The 19270-nt window shown below is 59.3% G+C and overlaps 2 protein-coding genes across 2 annotated transcripts; one reads left to right on the plus strand and one right to left on the minus strand.

Moving 5' to 3' along the window:
• Nucleotides 1–391: 391 nt before the first annotated feature.
• PRKCSH (protein kinase C substrate 80K-H) lies at nt 392–9793 on the minus strand. Its single transcript, XM_055129393.1, has 17 exons — nt 9648–9793; nt 9149–9301; nt 8869–8985; nt 8533–8628; nt 8380–8437; nt 7572–7689; nt 6510–6639; nt 4530–4614; nt 4048–4126; nt 3680–3766; nt 3240–3440; nt 3041–3146; nt 2678–2747; nt 2391–2480; nt 2170–2244; nt 1978–2077; nt 392–1892 (listed from the first exon to the last, which is right to left on the minus strand). The coding sequence occupies exons 1-17, from the start codon at nt 9742–9744 to the stop codon at nt 1749–1751; spliced, it is 1806 nt and encodes a 601-aa protein (XP_054985368.1). The 5' UTR covers nt 9745–9793; the 3' UTR covers nt 392–1748.
• A 444-nt stretch (nt 9794–10237) lies between these two features.
• ODAD3 (outer dynein arm docking complex subunit 3) lies at nt 10238–19001 on the plus strand. The gene is made up of 13 exons (XM_012934519.2): nt 10238–10558; nt 11644–11765; nt 11846–11923; nt 13134–13304; nt 13473–13574; nt 13675–13800; nt 14042–14164; nt 14532–14684; nt 16449–16609; nt 16713–16869; nt 17761–17916; nt 18497–18584; nt 18720–19001. The coding sequence occupies exons 1-13, from the start codon at nt 10327–10329 to the stop codon at nt 18836–18838; spliced, it is 1788 nt and encodes a 595-aa protein (XP_012789973.1). The 5' UTR covers nt 10238–10326; the 3' UTR covers nt 18839–19001.
• The last annotated feature ends 269 nt before the right edge of the window (nt 19002–19270 follow it).

Consider the following 19270-nt stretch of genomic DNA (forward strand, 5'->3'; position numbering starts at 1 on the left):
AGTGGGTCCCCCCTCTCCCTCTGCTGTTTCCTGGGGCTTTCTCCCCCCGTCCTCCGTGCGGGGACACGTGCCGGAGGCATCTGTGAGCAATAAGGGCTGGGGTGCCCCCACCCTGGGGGGCCGGGCTCTGGAGAGGGGCACCTCTCCCCCCGCCCCTCCCCCGCAATGAAGGCCTAGGTCCCTGCCACCCACCACAAGACTGGGAGGGGACTTTTGTTTCCCCCTAAAAACACAGAGCCCAGCCCAGCCGGGTCCCCGGAGGGGCCTGGGGTCTTCTAGCAAACCCTGGGGGGGAGGGGCACAGACCCATGGGAGGGGGGCTCAGCCCCTTAGCCCTCCCTTCATCCTGTTATTTATTCAGAAGGTTCCAATCATGAGAGTCCATGTTGGATGTGATGAAGAACTGTTCAAAAAAAAAAAAAAAAAAGACAAAAAAAAGTAACAAAAACCACCACCCAAACCCCTGAACCCGACGAGAACACTTTGCGTTGCGTTTAGACTATTTATTACCGGGATTACAGGCCTGGCGCGGTAACAGACTTTTACATGGAATTGTTTAATTATTTGTACTTTTCATGCCAGAAAATAAAAGTTCAGAATCTTACAACCTTGGTGGGTGTCTGAGCACCAGGGGAGGGGGCATCAACGGCAGCTGCTGCTGTGGTCCTGGTCAGCCCCCACCCCACTGCTGGGGATTAGGGAACTCCAGTCAGCCAGGGCTGTGTGTGAATGCCCGCAAGATGACTCTCCCAGGTGTTAACAGGCGAGATGAATGACCTGCCCCACCAGGTGTGAACAACCTCAGGGTGACCCACCCAGGAGTTAACACCCTCAGGATGACCCCCAGGTGTGAAAGCCTTCAGGTTGAGTCCCAGGTTTGAATACCCTGAGGATGACCCCTCCAGGTGTGAACACCCTCAGGGTGACCCCACCAGGTGTGAACACCCTCAGGGTGACCCACCCAGGTATTACCACCCTCAGGATGACCCCCCCCAAGTATTAATGCCGAGGGTGACCCCAGGTATGACTGTCCTGAGGGTGACCCCTCCAGGTGTGAACGCCCTCAGGGTGACATTCACATATCCAAATGTGGATGTTTTCATCTTAGATGTGTAGAAGCTTGGGACAGGAGTGATACTATGCAGGGAGAGCATTTGCCTCACACATGGACCTAGGTTCAATCCCCATGGTCCGCAGAGCCCCACCAGGGGTGATCTGAGTGTAGAGCGAGGAGGAACCCCTGAGCACTGCCTAGTGTGGCCCCAAAATCCAAAAAAAAGAAAAAGGTGTTAAGATGGTCAGCCAGCTGTTAGCCCTTCCACACCTCTCCCCATGCAAAATACGGCAAGCACCGACACTTGGGGGCCCATCACGTTTATTGTTTTGAGGTCACAGGTCGAGTCACATGTCCCCTGCAGGAGGGGCTGCCCTGGGTGTGTGGGGGGGCAGAGGGGGTCCCGGGAGGGTATACTCTCTAACTGCATCAGAGGCCGCTGGGGCCTGGAAACTTGCCTCTACCCTGTCTGGCCCCCGAAGAGCAGGGCCTGGAGCCCCCATATGGTTCCTAGCCCCGGGGAGGTGTGCGGGGAGCAGGAGACCGGGGGGCAGGCTTGGTCCGCAGACTGAGGGGCTGGTTTCATGCCTTGCGGTTTTGGGGCTGGAGGAGCACAGGTGAGGGTAGAGGTGAGGGTGGGAGACTGTCCTCTGTCCTCTGCCCATGCTGCCCCCGCCACCTCTGCATGTGCAGCTCAGAGCTCGTCGTGGTCCACTTCTGGCATCTCAGGGGGCAGCTCTGGGCAGGCGGCGGGTGTGGTCAGCTCCATGAGGTACTCGCAACGGCTGGGTTCCGTGGTGCTGGTCACCGCTGTCTCTTTCCCGCACAGCAGGCGCACCTGAGGCGGAGCACCGCGAGGCTCAGGGTGGGGGCAGCGAAGGGGAAAGGGGGTGCCCCCCACAGCCCGCCCACTGGCCACTCACAGTGGTGGAGCGGTTGGGGCCTTGCCAGCAGCCCGTGCCCTGTTCGTACTTCATGGCGCTGTACTTGTCATGTTCCGGCCCGGCCCACGAGCCCCACGTGCTGTGGAATTGCCCAGTGCTCAGAGCTGCAGGCTGGCTGCAGGGGCTGGGGGCGGAGGGAATGAGGAGCAGGGGAGGGGGGTGCCCACTCACCCAAGATTGGTGGGGGAGCCCCCAAGTTTCGGCTTTTGCGAGACCAGTTTGAAGGGGCAGAGCCGGTAGACATACCTGTTGGGGGAAATGACAGGCAGATGCTCTGGGTGGCTGCCGGGCTTCTCCCACCGCCCTGCCAACCAGCCCCTCACTGCGGCCTCGCTCAGCGCCCCCCCTCCCCGAGTTCACTGGTGATGGGGAGGCTTTGGGGGGACACCCACTCATTGGTGGAGAGCTCATAGCACTGGCTGTAGAGGTAGGAGAACTCCCCGCTGGGGCCGAAGTCGAAGGAAATTTCCTGCTCCAGGTTCCTGCAGGAGGAAGGTGGTGTTGAGGCCAGGCGGGCCCCCGGGGGAGCCTGGCGCAGGCAGCCCGCAGGCCCTGCTCGCTGCCTCCCGGGCGGTTGCCTGGCGACTCCCCATTACTCTCCTCTCTGGGGAGCCCGGTGAAGGTGGCGACGGGGAGGGCCCAGGCGCCTGGCTGGGGCCGGAGGGGGCCCGCCTCATACCTGATGGTCTCTTGCATGTCCTTCAGTGACCGCTCGGCCTCCTCAAACTCACTGCGGGCCTTCTGGGCAGCTGAGGCGTGGGAGAACGTCAGACTGGGGTCCCCACTCCCGTGGAGGAAGGCGAGGGATGAGGGTTTGGGAACGAGAAGCACCCCTGCGACCCCGCTGCCGCCCCCTGGCCTGCTCTGGGCGAGGGCTGGCCAGACCCCTCCTCGCCACCCGAATTCTCGGACTCCCCGGGGCAGGGGACCCGTGCTCCCGCGGTGCACGGGGCTCCCCAGCCGCCAGGGGTGCGCAAACAAGATGCGGGTGCCAGCGAGGAGGCAGAGAGCTCCCGGGGGACGCCAGGCGCCAGCTCCTCACCATCGATCAGGCCCTGCGTGTAGGCGTCGTAGGGCGGCATCTGAGCCGAGGGGTCCTCAGGGGCGGCGCTGGCGGGCGGGGCCGGGGCCAGTGGGGGCGGGGCCTCCTGGGGGCAACGCCAGTCAGCGAGCACCAATCAAAGAGCATCGGGCCCTCCCCTGCCCCACCCCCACCCCGCCCCACACCCTGCCTCGCACACCTGCAGGGGCTGCTCCCCTGGCACCTGGACGTCCTCCTCCGGCTCCTCTTCCTCCTCTGGCTCCTCGTCCTCCTCCTCCCGCTCTTCCTCCTCCTCCTCTTCCTCCTCCTCAGGGGGTCCTGGGGGCACCTCCTGCTCGTGCTCCGCCGGCTGTGTCAGCTGGTCGGAAGCGGGGGCTGCGGGCTGCTCAGGGGGCAGTGCCTGGTAGGAGTCGGTGGGGAGACCCGGCTATGGCCTTCAGGTCCACCCCCGCCCCCAGGCGCAAACCCTGCATACTTTGACCCTCAGCCCCGGTGTCCCCGGCCCTGTCCCTGGGAAGGAGGAAGGTGCAAGGGTCAGCTGGGGGTTGGGGAGTTGGGGGGCCAGCCGGTCAGGGTGGATCTGGATCAGAACTGGCCGCAATGGCTTTGGGGGGGGCTTCCTCTCCACCCCACACTGACCTCCGTCTGATACTTGTCCTTGATGGTCGCCCAGATCCGGTCAAAGAAGGTGACCCTGTCCACCTGTGTGTCCCCTCCGAGGAGGGCCTGTGTAGGAACATCAGGGGGGGCTTTCAGGATAGGGGTGCCCAGTGCCAGGCACGGGAGCGCCTGGCTGGGGCCTGACACCAGGCTGGCGCAGAGGCCAGAAGGGGGCAGCAGAGGCCTGCGGCGAAGGTGGGGGCGAGCACTTCAGGTGCCTTGCAGGACGAGGGGAGAGGCAGGGGCAGGAGAGGGAGACACTGGCTCCAGACACCCCCTGCAGCTTCCCAGGGCATAGCCATGTCCCCCACCCATCTGAGAGGGCCCTGCGGGTGCAGGGGTCGTACCTGGGCTTCCTCTTCTGACAAAGCCCCGTCCCCGTCCGTGTCCAGCTCAGTGTGTGTCTGCAGCTCATCCACTGAGACCCTGGGGGTGGGGGGAGGCAAGAGAAGCCCATGGGGCTATGGGGAAAAGTAAGGGGGCACCCAATCTCTGATCACCCCTCACCTAGAGGTTCCCAGGGCAGAGGCGGGACAGAGGAAGAGGGCAGGTGAGGAGGTGGCGTACACATAAGGCAAAAGGCGTCCCTCTGCCCAGAGAAGCCCCCACATCCTGTCCCTCTGTCCCCACGGTCAACTAGGCAGTGGTCTCTGTTCCCTTGGGGAGGCGGCAGCCTGACCCTCGTTTCCCAACCGGCCCGGCCACCTGCATTCAGGGGCAAAGCCGCGAGTCAGAGGGGTCGTGGAGCCAGCTGGAAAAAGCAGTGGGGCCTCGGGAGCCCGCTCCCCATCTGGGTCCTAAAGGCGGAGGAGGGTCCAGATGTGCTCACCGCTCGTCCATGTTGGCATCCAGCTCCTGGAAGATCAGGGCCACGCGTGCTTGCTCCTGCTCGCTCTGCGCCCGGGCCACCTGCTCTGGGGAACGGGGGCAGGGGAAACCGTCACCCTCTGCCTGACCCCCCTCTGCTGTCCCCGCCAGCGGGTGCTGCCGAGCAGGCGCAGTGCACACACGGGGGGAGGGGGTCAGCTGTGGGAGCTGATGTAGCTATTGGCGGACCATGCATGTGCAGGGGGGCTTGGATGACACCCCTGGGCTTCTGGATAAACAAGGGAGGATGGCAGAGGCACCAGTATCAAGTGTGGCAAAGCCATGAGGTCCCCACAAGGAAAATGCACATGGACGACAACGCCCTCCGGAGACAGACAGGCATGCAGCCAATCAGCTTGCACCTTCCAGTATTAAGGTCTTCCTGGACACTGCATCCTGCCATGCTGGGGTCTACCTCCGGCTGGACCCCACAAATGCATCAGCACTCCCGGGAGAGCCCCAAATGCCCATCAGCCACCCGAGCCCACGCCTGGCCCTGCGCGCCTTGGCAAATCGGCGCTACAGGGCCACACCACACCAGCTCGGGGCTCACCCAGGACACGACTGGCGGTGCCAACTCCGGCATGAGAGGCTGAGACTGGCCAAACGGGCTCGGCCAGAAAACACAGCAGCAAAGGAACCCCAGGGAGACATGGGGAGTCAGGCCGGAACCAATCTCCGGAGGGCGCCGACTGCGCAGAGGGCGGCGTCACACCCCGAAAAGGTGAAATGGGCACTGGGGGTGTGGGCTATGGTCCTCAAGACCCTAAAGGATGCTTGTGTTTTTGTTTTGGCGGAACTCTCGGAGGACCCTATGGGGTGCCGGGGATCGAACCCCGTAAGCTGCATGTAAGACAAGCGCCCTCAGGGCCGTATTACCACTTCGACCCAACGGACTGCTGGGCAAATCGAATGGGAAGGGCCGCACCGTCCCCCAACACCCGAGCACGTGATCTGGAGCTGGCCAGTCAGCCTGCAGGGTGCCCCGCCATGTGACCCGTGACAAGCCAATGGGAGTCTAGCCTGGCTTAGAGGGCCTGGGGTGCGGTCCACTTGCTGGGACTGTCCCGGGAGAAGGCTCCACCCCGCAGGGGCGCTGGGGGAGGGGAGTTGGGGGGGGGCTTTGCATCTTCACTTTCCATTTAAGAAAAAAATTAAAAATAAGGAACCGGACGATAGGCTTGCGGGTGGGGCACTTGCCTTGCCCAGGGCTGACCCAGGTTCAACCCCCAGCACCCCGTTTGCTCTCACAGCTGCAGGAGCCCACGGCACCACTGGGGGTGGCCCCAAACTCTATCTGGAGTGCAGAAGCCAAAAGGAGAGAAGAGAAGGGCCGCTGGAGAGGCACCTATGAAGTGCCGGCCTAGGAGGGGGGTAGAGGGCAGGAAGACCCAGCCCAGGGGTACCCAGGGAAGGGTCCAGAGTGGGAAGCAGCCGGGGCTGTGCATGGAGAGACAAGGTCAGTGTCCGGTCCAGTCCTGGAGAGAAAGGCAGATGGGCACCCCCGGAGCCTCACGTTCACCCCACAGCTGCGCCTTGGCCCACCTCTGCTTGTTAGATCCCCCTGCAGTCAGGGCCCTCCTGGCTTCCTGTCCCCCTGACCCCCTGCGAATCCCGACATCCCTTGGATCAGGAAGCCCACAGCCGCCCTGGCAGACACGGCCTCATTACGGGTGTTCAAACATGGCATATGCAACCACCAGACACCAAGGCACCTTTTTTTTTTTTTTTTTGGTTACACCCGGCAATGCTCAGGGGTGACTCCTGGCTCTGCACTCAGGAATGACTCCTGGCGGTGCTCAGGAGACCATATGAGATGCTGGGAACCGAACCTGGGTTGGCTACGTGCAAGGCAAACTATTGCTCCAGCCCGACACCAAGGCACCTTGACGGGCCATCAGCCCAGGGAGACACGTGTCCCAGCCCCGCCCGCCCGCTGTACCTTCCCACATCTTCCGGTGCTCCTCTTTGGCTTCCTTCTCGGGCTTCTCGGCTTCCTCCTTCGCGGCCCGCAGCAAATCCACCTGCTCAGCCAGGGACTTCTTCCGGTCCTGCAGCTCGGCCAGCTTGTTCTGCAGCGGCAGGACGAAGACTCACCTGCTGCTCTGGCCCACTGCCATCCTGCCCTGCCTCCGCCCTGGTGGGTGGTCGTTCCAGAACCTCCAGGGTCCCCTGCAGGCCACTGGAGCGAGACCCACCTCCACGGGACCCAGCCTGCAACGCCTTCTGCCCCATCTCTCACTTCAGTACTGGGTCCCTGAGGGTACCCTGAACCGCACCCCCAAAATACACAGGCAGACGCAGACATACAGACAGACATACAGACATACATATATAGACAAACACTCTTCTGCCAGTGCCTACTTCACGGTCTCCTTTGGCACGGGACACTGACTGGCTCTGAGTGACCCTAAAGGCCTCCACCTTCAGGAAGTCTTCCCTGCTTCCTGTCCCCCAGATTGCTGGGGGGATAGGGAGGGATGGGTCAAGGCAAGAGTCCCCTCCATGCCTCACAGTTCCCCACTTTCCTTTCCCAGCAGCCTGGATGTCACTTGTCCCTCCCATGGGAGGGGTCCTTGAGGGAGTCTGGCCTATAAGTGTCCCAGGTGGGCTCTGGCCTGGGAACGGGGCCCCAAGCTGTGGGAAATCAGCCTGAACCACCACAGACTCTCAGTCCCCCGGACCATGACTGGTGCCTCAGTGGGCCAGCCGCCAGACACCTCTGACCTCACCCTGAGGCCAAAGGTCACCTGGCAACAGCCCTTCCTCGAGGTGGCCTGAACCCAGAGAGGCTCTTGCTGTCCCCTGAATTCAGGGGGCACCTCGTGGGCCAGATCCTGAGGGTGGGAGAGAAAGTTCTGGCACCTTCCACCCTCTGTCCCCACTGCGGGACCCCAGTGAACGTCGCTGACTGCTGGGACTCACTCAGGGACCCCATGTGCCAGACACAGAACCACAGAAGGGGCTTCCCACGGCCCCACGCGCCGGGCCGCCCGCACCGCACCTGCTTCTCCTCTCGGCCCTTCTTCCACTCCTCAATCAGGATCTTCTTCAGGCGGACGCCCTCGCGGGTCACCTCGGCCAGCTGCTGCAGGGTCTCCCTCTCCTTCCGGCCCTTCTCTCTAGGGGGTGGGGGGATCGGCAGGGTCACACAGGCCAAGACAACAAGACCCCCCTCCCAGCCCAGGGGACTGCCCAGCCCATGGAGGCCAGGCGGAAGCTAGAGCACTGGGTTGTGGGGCTGCACGGCTCTCCAGAGAGAAGGTAGAGGCGTCAGACCAGGCAAGTGGGTGGCAAGGGGCCAGCCCCCCTCCCCAATGATTCCAGACAGGCAGATGAGGCTTAGCAGAGGCTGGAGGCCCGAGCAGTCAAGCCAGCCCTGCCCACGTGGTGACAAATCCCCCACCCCTTCAGCTGCCACACTCCCCACCACTCCCTACTGCCTCACACTTGGCCTATCACTCCTTTACTGGGGGCCTCTTAGGGCACAGGACCCAGGACTGGGTGTGGAAGTTGAATGCAGCGGGAGCTCCATTTAGAGCTCCCTGCCACCAGGGTTCGAGTCCTGGCTGTGATCTGGCCTGACCCTAGGCCTGGCCGAGAAAACTATTTCCCACACTAAACTAGGGAATGCTCCACGGAACAGAGAGATGAGGCACCAGCTCTGGGCCGCACAGAGATGCTGGAGCTCACCAGGTGCCTCTGGCTACAGCCCTGTGCTACCCAGAAGCCAGGATGGGGGAATCTCAGTTTCTCCCCACCTTCCCCTTGAAGCAGGGTCTTTGCGGGGAGGGGGCACATGGGGTTCATACTTGCAGGTGTTTTCACAGATGATGCCACTGTTGTACTCGTCTGTTCCATCACAGCAGTCTGGGGGTACGGGAGGGGGGGTAGTGCCATCAGCCTGCACTGGCACCCCCCCTTCCACAACCCCCTCCTCATCCACCTCCCCTCCACTCATTTACCACACACGCCGTCGTTGACCCAGGTGGAGGAGATGTACAGGGGCTTGTAGCCTGTGTTGGTACAGTGGAAGCTCCCGTTGGGACAGGCCGCCGTGCCTGGGAGGAAGGAGAGGTCAGCAGAGGGCTCTCCAGGAGCCCCTGACGGCAGTTCCTCCATCTCCTGAACCCCAGGAGGCCTGGGGGGCTGTCTCTCACTGCTAGGCTGCTGTCCCCCTGCCCTCAGCACCACGCCAAGACCCACGGGGAGCCGTGAAGGACAAGAGGGGGCCGGATCACACCACACCACAAAGGCTCGACGGGCAGGTGATGAGTGACCGTGGGAAGCAGCAGCCTCACCTGGCTCATCCGAGCCGTCCTTGCAGTCACAGTAATCGTCGTTGACCTGATCAAATGGGACCGTGGCTGAGCCATCCAGACACGTGAAAGGTTTGGACTCGTCGTAGAAGTGATGATCTGCAGGTGTGAGGGGGGATGGGGAAATCAGGGGCACAGATTAGGAAGGGACCTTTCCTCCACTAAACGGCCCCCTGCCTTGAATCGGGGCTGGGAAACCGGAGGCACAAGGCTTGCCCAGGTGGATCCCTTTAGAGACCCTCCCCCAAGCCACCCCACTCACTCGTAAGGGAGACGCCCCGGGGTCGCTTGACCTCCACCGCCTCGCACAGGGGAAGCAGCAGCAGAAACAGTAACATCACGCCGGGAGCTCGAGAGCCGGAAACAAGGTCTGGGGGAGCAGGCGGGCTGCGGGGAGCTGCGCTGGGACCCCACGCTGCGGCAAGAAAGGGGCGATCGGTCGGCGCCACTTCAGACTAAAGGCAGCGCCGCTTCCTGCAGCCAACCGCAATCCTCCACCTCGAGCAATAGGACTTTGCTTCCGATCTGGGAGGGTCTCCCCAATCCTGCCCCGGGGAAGGAAGTCTCACTTTGTTCAAACAAATGGTGGGGCCCTCAAACGCTCTGCTCCCTGGAGGGGGGGAGCGCATCAAAGGAGGGTGAGCTCTCCAATTCCCGCCAATAGGCCGATGGGTAAAGGCTCGCCCCCTGACAACGCACACCCTCCGGCCGCCCCCAATAGGAAACTGAGGTGCCCCCACCCGTGAGTATATATCACCTACACGAGGTCGGGGCAAAGGTCACTATCCACCGCGCCCCCCTTGCCCAGCAGCCAACGGTTCCTGCTGCAGAAAGAAAGAGGAAACGTGTGTGATGCATCACTTCCGACACACACAGCACACTGGGAACGGCGGCGCCTGTCCGCCATGTTGAGAGTGGCAGATGGGGCGCGCCCCTGAGGCGGCCATCTTGGCTAGCACTAGTAAAAGCTCCGAGGAGATAGTTCAGAAGATTCACGCTTAATGGCGGCGCGTGTTGCCTCCATCTTGGGAGTGGCGGTATCTGGAGCCGGAAAAGAAAGTTACTGACAGAGACCCGCGAACCACGGCGGGTTTACGATAGGGTGGGGGTGGGGAGAATTAAATAAGCACGTGGTCCCACAGTCCCGCCCCTTACATCCGGCTTTCATAGCTCTGCCACTCTCCGGCAGAGCCCGCCCTTCTACTCAGTGGCAGCCAATGAGAGCACCGGTATAGAACGCGAGCGGTTTCCAAGGGAGTGTTGGAGGAAGGCGGGGGGGAGGAGGAGGTTGCCTGGCAACCCGGAGATGCTGAGAAGCCAGGCGAAGTGGTAGGGACGTGCGTTCCCAGAGTCTAAGGAACCTGGAACAAAGGGATCCCGGACTTAGGTGATATTTAGTTATTCCTCTAGCCCCCAGGGGCCCTTGGCCCCAATCCAATCATGATGTCCCCGCTGTGCTGGACTTCGGCCCCCGTCCAACCTGCTCAGGAAATTGTTTCGACCACCACCAAGGGCAAAGGCGGTAATCAATCCCAGACTGGTGGCAAGAGCAAGAGCAAAGGACAGGCCTGGTCGACGCTACACCTCAGGTCTAGACGCCAGCAAGCCAGTGTCAACAAATCCGCCGTGCAAACGCAAGTGGCTGAATTACAAAGAAAGATACAACTACTTGGTAAGATGGGTCCAGAGGGCAGAGAAGGGTTCAGGACTCAGCAGTGTCCACCCGCCCTCTGTCTGACCAGGTCTGGGGTGATGTAAACATCTCACAGGCATGGATCTGGACTCCCAGTTTCTGAAGGCAGAAACTCAGACCCATTCATAGTCTTCCTCTTTGCTCTCTTGACACTTGGGTCCAGTCCCCAAAGCACCAGATTTCATATTGTTGTGGATTTTCAACTCTTCTGTGACCCCCCCGGGTGGTGAAGAACAGATTCTTGAGGTTCAAATCCTCACTCTGATGTTATGTTGACTAGCTTGTTTGACTTTCAAAGATTCAGACTCAACTAATTACTGTTACTCCATTTGTGAAATGGGGAGCGCTTCAGGATGATCTCATGCATAGTTGAAATGGGTAAAATGCTTGGAATAATGCCTCTTGCACATAAAACTCTCAATGGAGTTGTTCTCAGTGGAAGAGAGGGATTTTGTTAACTTATTTACTTCTTTGGAAGAGATTCGGAACACATTGGGTTTTGGGAACTGTGTCTGGTTGTGCTCAGGTGTGACCCCTGGTGATTCTTGGGGAACCTATACAGTGCCAGGATCAAACCTGGATCAGTCCTATGTAAGACAAGCACCTTTCCTCCCATCCTATCTCTCTGGCCCCCAGAGAACTACTTTATTCCCATTGGTAATGTCTACAAATATTTAGGGCTGTCACATTATGAGAGGGGAGCCTCTGTCATATGGTAGTTAGGATAACTAATCAGCAAAGCATCTCCCAACTGAGGCTGGGAAATCTTGGTGGAAGCCACTGGGACCCTGGCTGTTGTAGTATTAGGAAGTAATTTTCCACAGTGATCAAAGATATTTGGAACCAGGAGACTGGGATCCTTGAACCCGCTAGTGAGCCTCAGTTTTTTCGGCTATACAATGGGTATGCTATGGGTCTGGCCAGGGGCCGATGAGCTAGTGGTATTGGCTGGTTGGAAAATGTCCAACGCAATTCAGCATCCAACACATCATAAATGCTCATTGTGAAGTAGAGTTCATACTCGCCCTCCTCCTGCTTGTGCCTGCCCACCCCCGTGACCCCAGAGGGTGACCGGAAGGCCTTTTATGAGAGCTCACAGTGGAGCATCAAGAAGAATCAGGATGCCATCAACCTGCTCCGTGAGAAGATCAGAGAGCTGCAGATCCAGCTCAAAGACCTCTTGCAGGTGAGAGGTCCGTGGGTGCCCAGGTTCCGCTAGTGGGGAGGCGGTCAGGCTGAGCAGTGACGGGGCCCCTCTGCTCTCAGGGAGAAGAGAAGGTGGTGAAGGTCGTGATGCAGGAGTGGAGGTCAGAGGCTCCATACCTGAAGAACAGGAACATCCAGGTTGGCCCTTCCTTCCCCAGGCTTCCTGTCCCTTTCCAGCCCAGATCCCGTCCCCACTACCCCCCATTATATCTCCCCCCTGCACCCTCAGCCCAACACCAAACACCCTTTTAAGTCTGGGGTCACACCCGGCAATGATCGAGGGCTACTCCCAGCTCTGTGCTCCAGGGGGGGACTTCTGGCCGTGCTCCTGCGATCATGCAGTGCCAGGATCACAGCTGGTTGGCCACATGCAAGGCCGCCCCTTGGACTATCTCTCCAGTCAAGGGCACCATTTGGGATGTGATATTTGATAAGTGCGGGTCTCCTGAGCAGTGGTTAGGTTCTGGGGCCCACCAAGGGCAACCCAGCTGTGCTCAGGCCCAATGATGTCCCAGGGATCAAACTCGGGGCCTTGTACATGCAGGGTCTGACCCCAGCACTATTCCACAGCTCTGAACAACAAAGTTTTGGAGCAGCACCTCCCCCATAAGCAATAAATGGGTTGTTCCACTGACCCCACCCCAGGCCCAATCTGATGGTTTTGAGGTGCCTGTGGAGATGGGAAGTGGGTGATGTGGGTGTCTTGGGTGTATAAGTGACCTCTAAGACCCTGAAATTAAAGGCCAGAAAGAGAGCACATCAGGTCAAGCACTTGCCTTCCAAGCAGCCAGCCTGAGTTCAATCTCCAGCACCCGGTATGGTCCCCAAGCCCATAGGAGTGATCCCTGAGTGTAGAGCCAGGAATAAGGACTGAACACAGCTGGGTGTAGCCCCAAAAGCAAAAACAAGAAAGAAAAGAAAAGCGATGACTAGGATCACCAAGGGGCTGGGTAAGGACAGAGGAGTACCTGGCTTGGGGCTTCCCTCCAAAAGCGAAGGAGAGAGGCCATGGAGAGGTGCAAGGGGTGCACTCCTGCTAGTCTCACAGGTATGAAATCTCTGAACACCCACAAAGATTCCCCCAGGATTGCCAGGGGTCACTCCTGAGCACAGAGCCAGGAGTAGCCCCGGAGCACGATTAAGTGTGACCCCAACACTACCAACCCTACACCCCCAAAAGAAAGCCCAAAAGCAAAGGAGAGGGGGAAGAGGGCAGTCAGACCAGTATATGGAAAACTAGAAAGTGGGGGACCTGCCAGAATAGAAATGATATGGAAAAGAAGGAAGAAAAAGGCCCATCAAGCCAGGAGTGCTGGGGTTCAGGTTTCGCTGGGCCCCATTCCTGTAGCAGTCCCTGGAGCACCTGGACCATCGGCTGAACGAGAAGATGAAGCAACTGAATGCACTGCGGCACCAGGTGTGCCTGAAGCAGAAGCGCCTGGAGGAGCTGCAGCTGCAGCATGACCTGCGGGAGCTGGAGATGGCAGAGATGCAGGACAACAATACGGATTTGGCCAAGGTGGGCGCCCAGTGGCAGGGTAGGGGCGGAGCCTGAAGAGAGGGATGATGGACAGGAGGAAGCTCAGCGCCCCGCCCTCTGATCTGGGGGCGGAGCCTGGAAGGTGGGGGCGGAGCCTGGGATGAATGATGGGTGGGAGGATGCTCAGCGCCCCGCCCTCCCCTCTAGACCATGCGGAACCTGGAGAACCGCCTGGAGAAGGCTCGAATGAAGGCAGAGGAAGCTGAACACATTACCAGTGTTTACTTGCAGCTCAAGGCCTATCTCCAGGTAGCCAGAGTAGGAAGGGCAGTGGGTGGGCAGGGAGGAACAGCTGGTCACGGGTCAGCTTCAACCAGTCATGGCCCCCTGCCCCCTCACCGTGCCCCAGGAGGACAGCTTGAACTTGGAGAACCGGCTGGATTCCATGGAGGCTGAAGTGCTCAGGACGAAGCATGAGCTGGAAGAATTGCACGTGGTGAATCAGGAGGCAATCAATGCCCGGGACATCGCCAAGGTGCCTGCCCCCATCCCCGGGGAGGGGGGAATGGAGGAAAGGGCTGGCGCACCACCATGCTCTGCTGGCTCCAGAATCGGAACCACCACCGTTCCTGCCCCCCACAACCCATCTATCTACTTACCAGGAACTGAGGGATCTGGGGGAGGGAGGCAGGACAACCATACAGAATACAGTCTGCTGCTTTGGACCCTAGGAGGCCTCATCTTGTTGCCCTGTCCTATGCCCACCTTCCCTCCAGAACCAGCTGCAATTTCTAGAGGAGACCGTATATCGGGAGCGCAAGAAACGCGAGCGCCATGTCACAGAGTTTAAGAAGCGAGCGGAGGACAGAAAAATGCAGAATGAACGAATGGAGCGGAAGGTAGAATGCCCAAAATTACGGGGCTGTGATCCCTCACCACATCCTCCTTGAAATCATCACACATCACACAGCCTTCCCCCCAACCCCCCATCTTGGCTTAGATCTAGCCTAGGAATGTCCACCCCCCCACAGCTCAACCCAGTCCTTAATCTGAGTTTGCCTGGAGGCCGCCCCATTTACAGACAGAATCATCCCTTAGGACCCCGCCCTTTCTGGTGGCTCCGCCCCCTCATCGTGACCCCGCCCCCTTCTCACTCCAGACCCAGGATGGGTGCTCCTTCCTGGACCCAACTTGTTCTGCCTCCCACCCCCAAAACTTCCCCGAAGCTTCTCCTAAGTCTTCATTCCCTCCTCTGACACTAAGCAGACACAACGCGAGAACATGTTGCTGCAGTCCGAGGACACGATTCAGGATCACCTACTCGCCAAGGAGGCGGAGCTGAAGCAACGCTGGAGCATGTACCAGATGGAGATGCTCTTCAGCAAGGTCAAGGACGCCACCGGTGTGGCCGAAACGCACGTGAGTGCAACCCGCCTTACTCTACTCCCCTGGTCTACCCCAAAGTCCACACCTCGTCCCCACCCTGCTTCAGCCAGTCAATTCCTTTTACTTTCCGGGTTGGGAGACCAACACTCTGCGGTGCTCTGGATTTAGTCCTGACTCTGCACTCAGGGATCACTCCTGGCAGGCTCAGAGAACCCAGTGGGGTGCTGGGAATTGAACCCAGATCAGCTGTGTGCAAAGTAAGTGCCCCACCCACTGTACTATCACTAAAAATTCAATTCCTTCCTCCTTAATCTTTTTCTGAAGAGGGTCACACTGGCGATGCACAGGGGTTAGTCCTGGCTTTGCACTCAGTAATCACTCCTGGCGGTGCTCAGGGGACCATATGAGATGCTGGGATCGAACCCAGGTCTGCCGCATGCAAGGCAAACGCCTTGCCCACTGTACTATCACTCCAGCTCCTTCCTCTTTAATCTAACCCACACCCGTGTCTCCTTCAGTTCCTATTCCTCGCAAACCCCACTTGAGCTTTCTCCCCACCATCCTTGTTCACCACCGGGGCACTCACTTCTTCTGCACGGAGGAGCTGTGTGGGAATTGGGGCTTTTGTCTCTTGAGCCCCATCTTCAGCAGTAGTAGGCACCATAGTCACCCTGAGATGGGAGAGTGGGAACCCTATCTGATCTGAAACTTGGCCTGCGAATTTTACTAAAACCCGGAAGTTCGAACCAATCCTGATCCCACAGGACCTCGTTTGTTCTCTCCCTTTGGATTCTTTTCTTTATTTATATTTAATTTCAAAAAATTGAATCACGGGGGACTGGAGCACAGCAGGTAGGGCGTTTGCCTTGCACGCGACCGACCCGGGTTCGAATCGCATCATCCCATATGGTCCCCTGAGCACCGCCAGCAGTAATTCCTGAGTGTAGAGCCAGGAGTAACCCTTGTGCATAGATTGCCGGGTGTGACCCAAAAAGAAAAAAAAAATTGAATCACGGGGCAAAGTAATAGTACAGTGGGTAGGGTACCACTTGCCTTGCACGTGGCTGACCCAGGTTCGTTCCTCCTCAGCATCCCATATGGGCCCCCGAGCATGGCCAGGAGTAATTCCTGAGTGCAGAGCCAGGAGTAACCCCTGAATGTCGCAAAAAGCCAAAAAAAAAAAATAAAATAAATAAAATTGAATCACAGAGGGATACACAGTGACAAAGTTGTTTATGATTAGGTTTCAGCCATAGAATGTTCTGACATCCGTCCCTTCACCACTTCCCCCTTCGGACTCCGGAATCTGCCACAGTTGCCAGGAGTTCTGGGACTCAGACCTGGGGGTGAGGGTTTCCCTCAAGGGCACTGTGGTCAGAGCCTTTCCAGAAGCTCTGTGGGTGGATTCCTCCTGAGAAACCCGCTTAATTTCCTGGAGGAATTAGGCAAATTTCACCACCAGAATGTCTGGCGTGGAGATTTGGGAAGGCAACTAGCAGGAGCACATCCTGCAAAAAATGACTCCTCAGAGATCAACTCAGGGGCTGGAGGAATAGTACAGCGGGTAGGGCATTTGCCTTGCATGAGGCCGACACGGGTTTGATTCCCAGCATCCCACAAGGTCCCCTGAGCACCACAAGGAGTCATTCCTGAGTTCAGAGCCAGGAGTAACCCCTGAGCTTTGCCAGGTGTTACCCAAAAAGAAAAAAAAATTAGGTCCCCTAGTGTGTGGGGCCCAGGGGAGGCGGACACCAGTGCCTCCCCAAGCCCTGGTATCTGACCTCGGGTGGCCCGCAGGCGGTGGTGCGGCGCTTCCTGGCCCAGGGTGACACCTTCGCTCAGTTGGAGACTCTCAAAAGGGAGAATGAGCTAATGCTGCTGAAGCTGAAAGAGGAGAAAAAGCGTCTGCAGCAGGAGCTCGAGAACCTCAAATACTCTGGGGAGACAACGCTGGTGAGGTAAGCACCGCACCGGAGGGCGAGGGTGCCGTGGGGGCGGGTGGGGGTGGGTGGGGACTGTGAGGTCCGGGTCGCCGCAGCCATAGCCTGCTGCTCCCTGCAGAGAGCAAAAGCTGAAGAGCGAGATGCAGGAGCGCGTCAAGGCGCAAGAGCAGCGACGCACTGAGGCCCAGGACAAGCTGGAGCGTGCCCTGCGGACGCTGCAAACAGCCAGGGACGGCCTGGAGCACCTGGCCCGCAAGCTGAACCACGTAGTTGTGGTAGGCCCTGCCCCCAGGAAGCCCCACCCCAACACTGGAGGCCACGCCCCAGACTTCCTATGAGACCCCCCCCCCCCAGACACAGACCCAAAAAGGTGTAGCCAATCAGTAGGGCTTTCCTGTCTCAGACTCCACCCAGGAGCCGACCACCTGCTGAGTGCAGGCCCATTCATCAGGGAAGCCAGCATTTACAGCTGGAAATCCCGATGTTCTGCAGAGTCCCACCTTATCCCCATACTCCCTCACCCAATCTCCAAATGTCTCTCCAAGAGGTGGAGAAATAGCACAGCGGGTAGGGCATTTGCCTTGCACCTGAACGACCCAGGTTCGATTCCCAGCATCCCATATGGTCCCCTGAGCACCGCCAGAGTAATTCCTAAGTGCAGAGCCAGGAGTGACCCCTGTGCATCGACGGGTATGACCCAAAAAGAAAAAAAAGAAGTCTCTTCAAGCCTAGGGCGACCCCAGTGGGAGAAGCCATCCCCTTTTAGAAGAGCATCACTTCTTCTGAAGATTATACCCGCAGGGACGAGTTACACACACACACACACACACACACACACACACACACACACCTCTCGCACTCTCCTTGTACACACACGAGCTCTCGCACTCTCCTTGTCCAGCATCACTTCTTCTGAAGATTATACCCGCAGGGACGAGTTACACACACACACACACACACACACACACACACACACACCCCTCCCGCACTCTCCTTGTACACACACAAGCTCTCGCACTCTCCTTGTCCAGCCCTGGAGCTCAGAGGCTCCGCCCCTCACAGATGTGACCATTCAGCCGGAAGGCCCCGCCCCTGGGATGGGAAACCCCGCCCCCAGTGGGACAGGTCTCCGCCCCTTCATTGAGCCGGCTCCCCCCCATACGCAGGAGGATGGTGTCTTCTCGAAAAAGGAGCTTGATCCCAAAGCCCCCGACTTTCTGCTCAACCTGCTGGGCCTCGTGGAGGAAAAACTGCTGAAGCTGCAGGCACAACTCCAGAATCACAATGTGCAGGAGATGCTGCAACGCATCACAGACCGCGAGGTGCCCCTGTGAAGGCGGCTGGGGAGTGTTGGAGGAGGGGAGGGGAGGCAATCTTTCAGAGACCAGGTGGGAGTCCGAGGGACCCAGAAGGGGTTTTAGGGTCGGTTAGGGCCTGAGCCACAGTGTGGTGGGTAGGGTGCTTGCTTTGCACGTGATCAACCCAGGTTCCATCCCCGTGAACCTGCCAGGAGTAATCTCTGACCATAGAGCCTTGAGTTACTCCTGAGCACAGCCGAATATGAACAAAAATGAGATCAAGCCAGTCAATGGGTGAGGTTTGAGGGGCCAGGAATCAACCATGGAACTTTCAGGAAGGTCTGGGGTTGAGACTGGGGCTGGAGGACCAGGGGTCTGGTCTTTAGAGCCTAAGGGTGGGGTTCAAAGATTAGGGGAGGGTCTGCTGCACTAGAGGATGTGGCCAGGTATTTGGAGGGCCTGAGGAGAGCCTGGCCTGCAGCTGGACAAGAGAAAAACTAGACAGAAACGGTGAACAGTGACAGTGAAGAACTAGCGCAGGGGAGGGGAGGAGGGGGCTAATCGGCAGCCCGCCTTCTCCCCCTCCACCTCCACCCCCCACTAGTTCACCACCAATCTCGAGGGAAAGCTGCCCCTGTACAACACCCGCATCCATATGCCACGCACCATTGCCACCAAGGACAAGTTCTTTGGTGAGTTGGAACAGGGAAAAGGGGCGGGTCGAGGCCGGGCCTCCCGCCAAGGTGGGGGTGGGGCGGCCCGGGCTGGGCAGAGGAACCCGAGGGTGGCGAGGGCGACTTGCATTTCCCTTCCTGGCCCTCCTGCAGACGAGGAAGAAACTGAGGACGAGGACAACGACGTGGTGAGCCGTGCCTCGCTCAAGATCCGCTCCCAGAAACTGATCGAATCCCGCAGCAAGAAGCGGGGCCGCTCGCGGAGGAACTAGGCGCGCGCGCTCGCTGGCGCGTCTGGAGCCTGCCCAGCTCCCCCACCGCCCCCATCCCTCGGAGCCCAGCGGCGGGCCCAGCCCAGGGGCCTCTTCCAGGGCTGACCGCCCAGCCCAGAGCCGGACCCGGGAGCCGTTCGGGCGGGTGGCGCCCCAACGGAGAAGGGGGGACGGGCCACGCGACGTCCGTTCCCACAGTAAATCAACCCGGGCGGTCCGCACCGGCCTCCGGATCGCGCAATAAAGGTCACCGACCAGCCCCCTGGGTATTGGACTCTCCTTTTGACCCAGCACCAGCCGGAGCCGGCCACTCAAAACCCCGATGGGCCAGGGACACAGCCCCCTGTGTCCTGGGGAGGACCCCCACCAGCTGATTGCACAAACTAATCCCCCCCCCCACACACACGGGGTCAGTCCTGTCTCCCCACCTGA

This window comes from Sorex araneus, chromosome 2 (genome assembly GCF_027595985.1).
Source record: "Sorex araneus isolate mSorAra2 chromosome 2, mSorAra2.pri, whole genome shotgun sequence".
Lineage (NCBI taxonomy): Eukaryota > Metazoa > Chordata > Mammalia > Eulipotyphla > Soricidae > Sorex > Sorex araneus.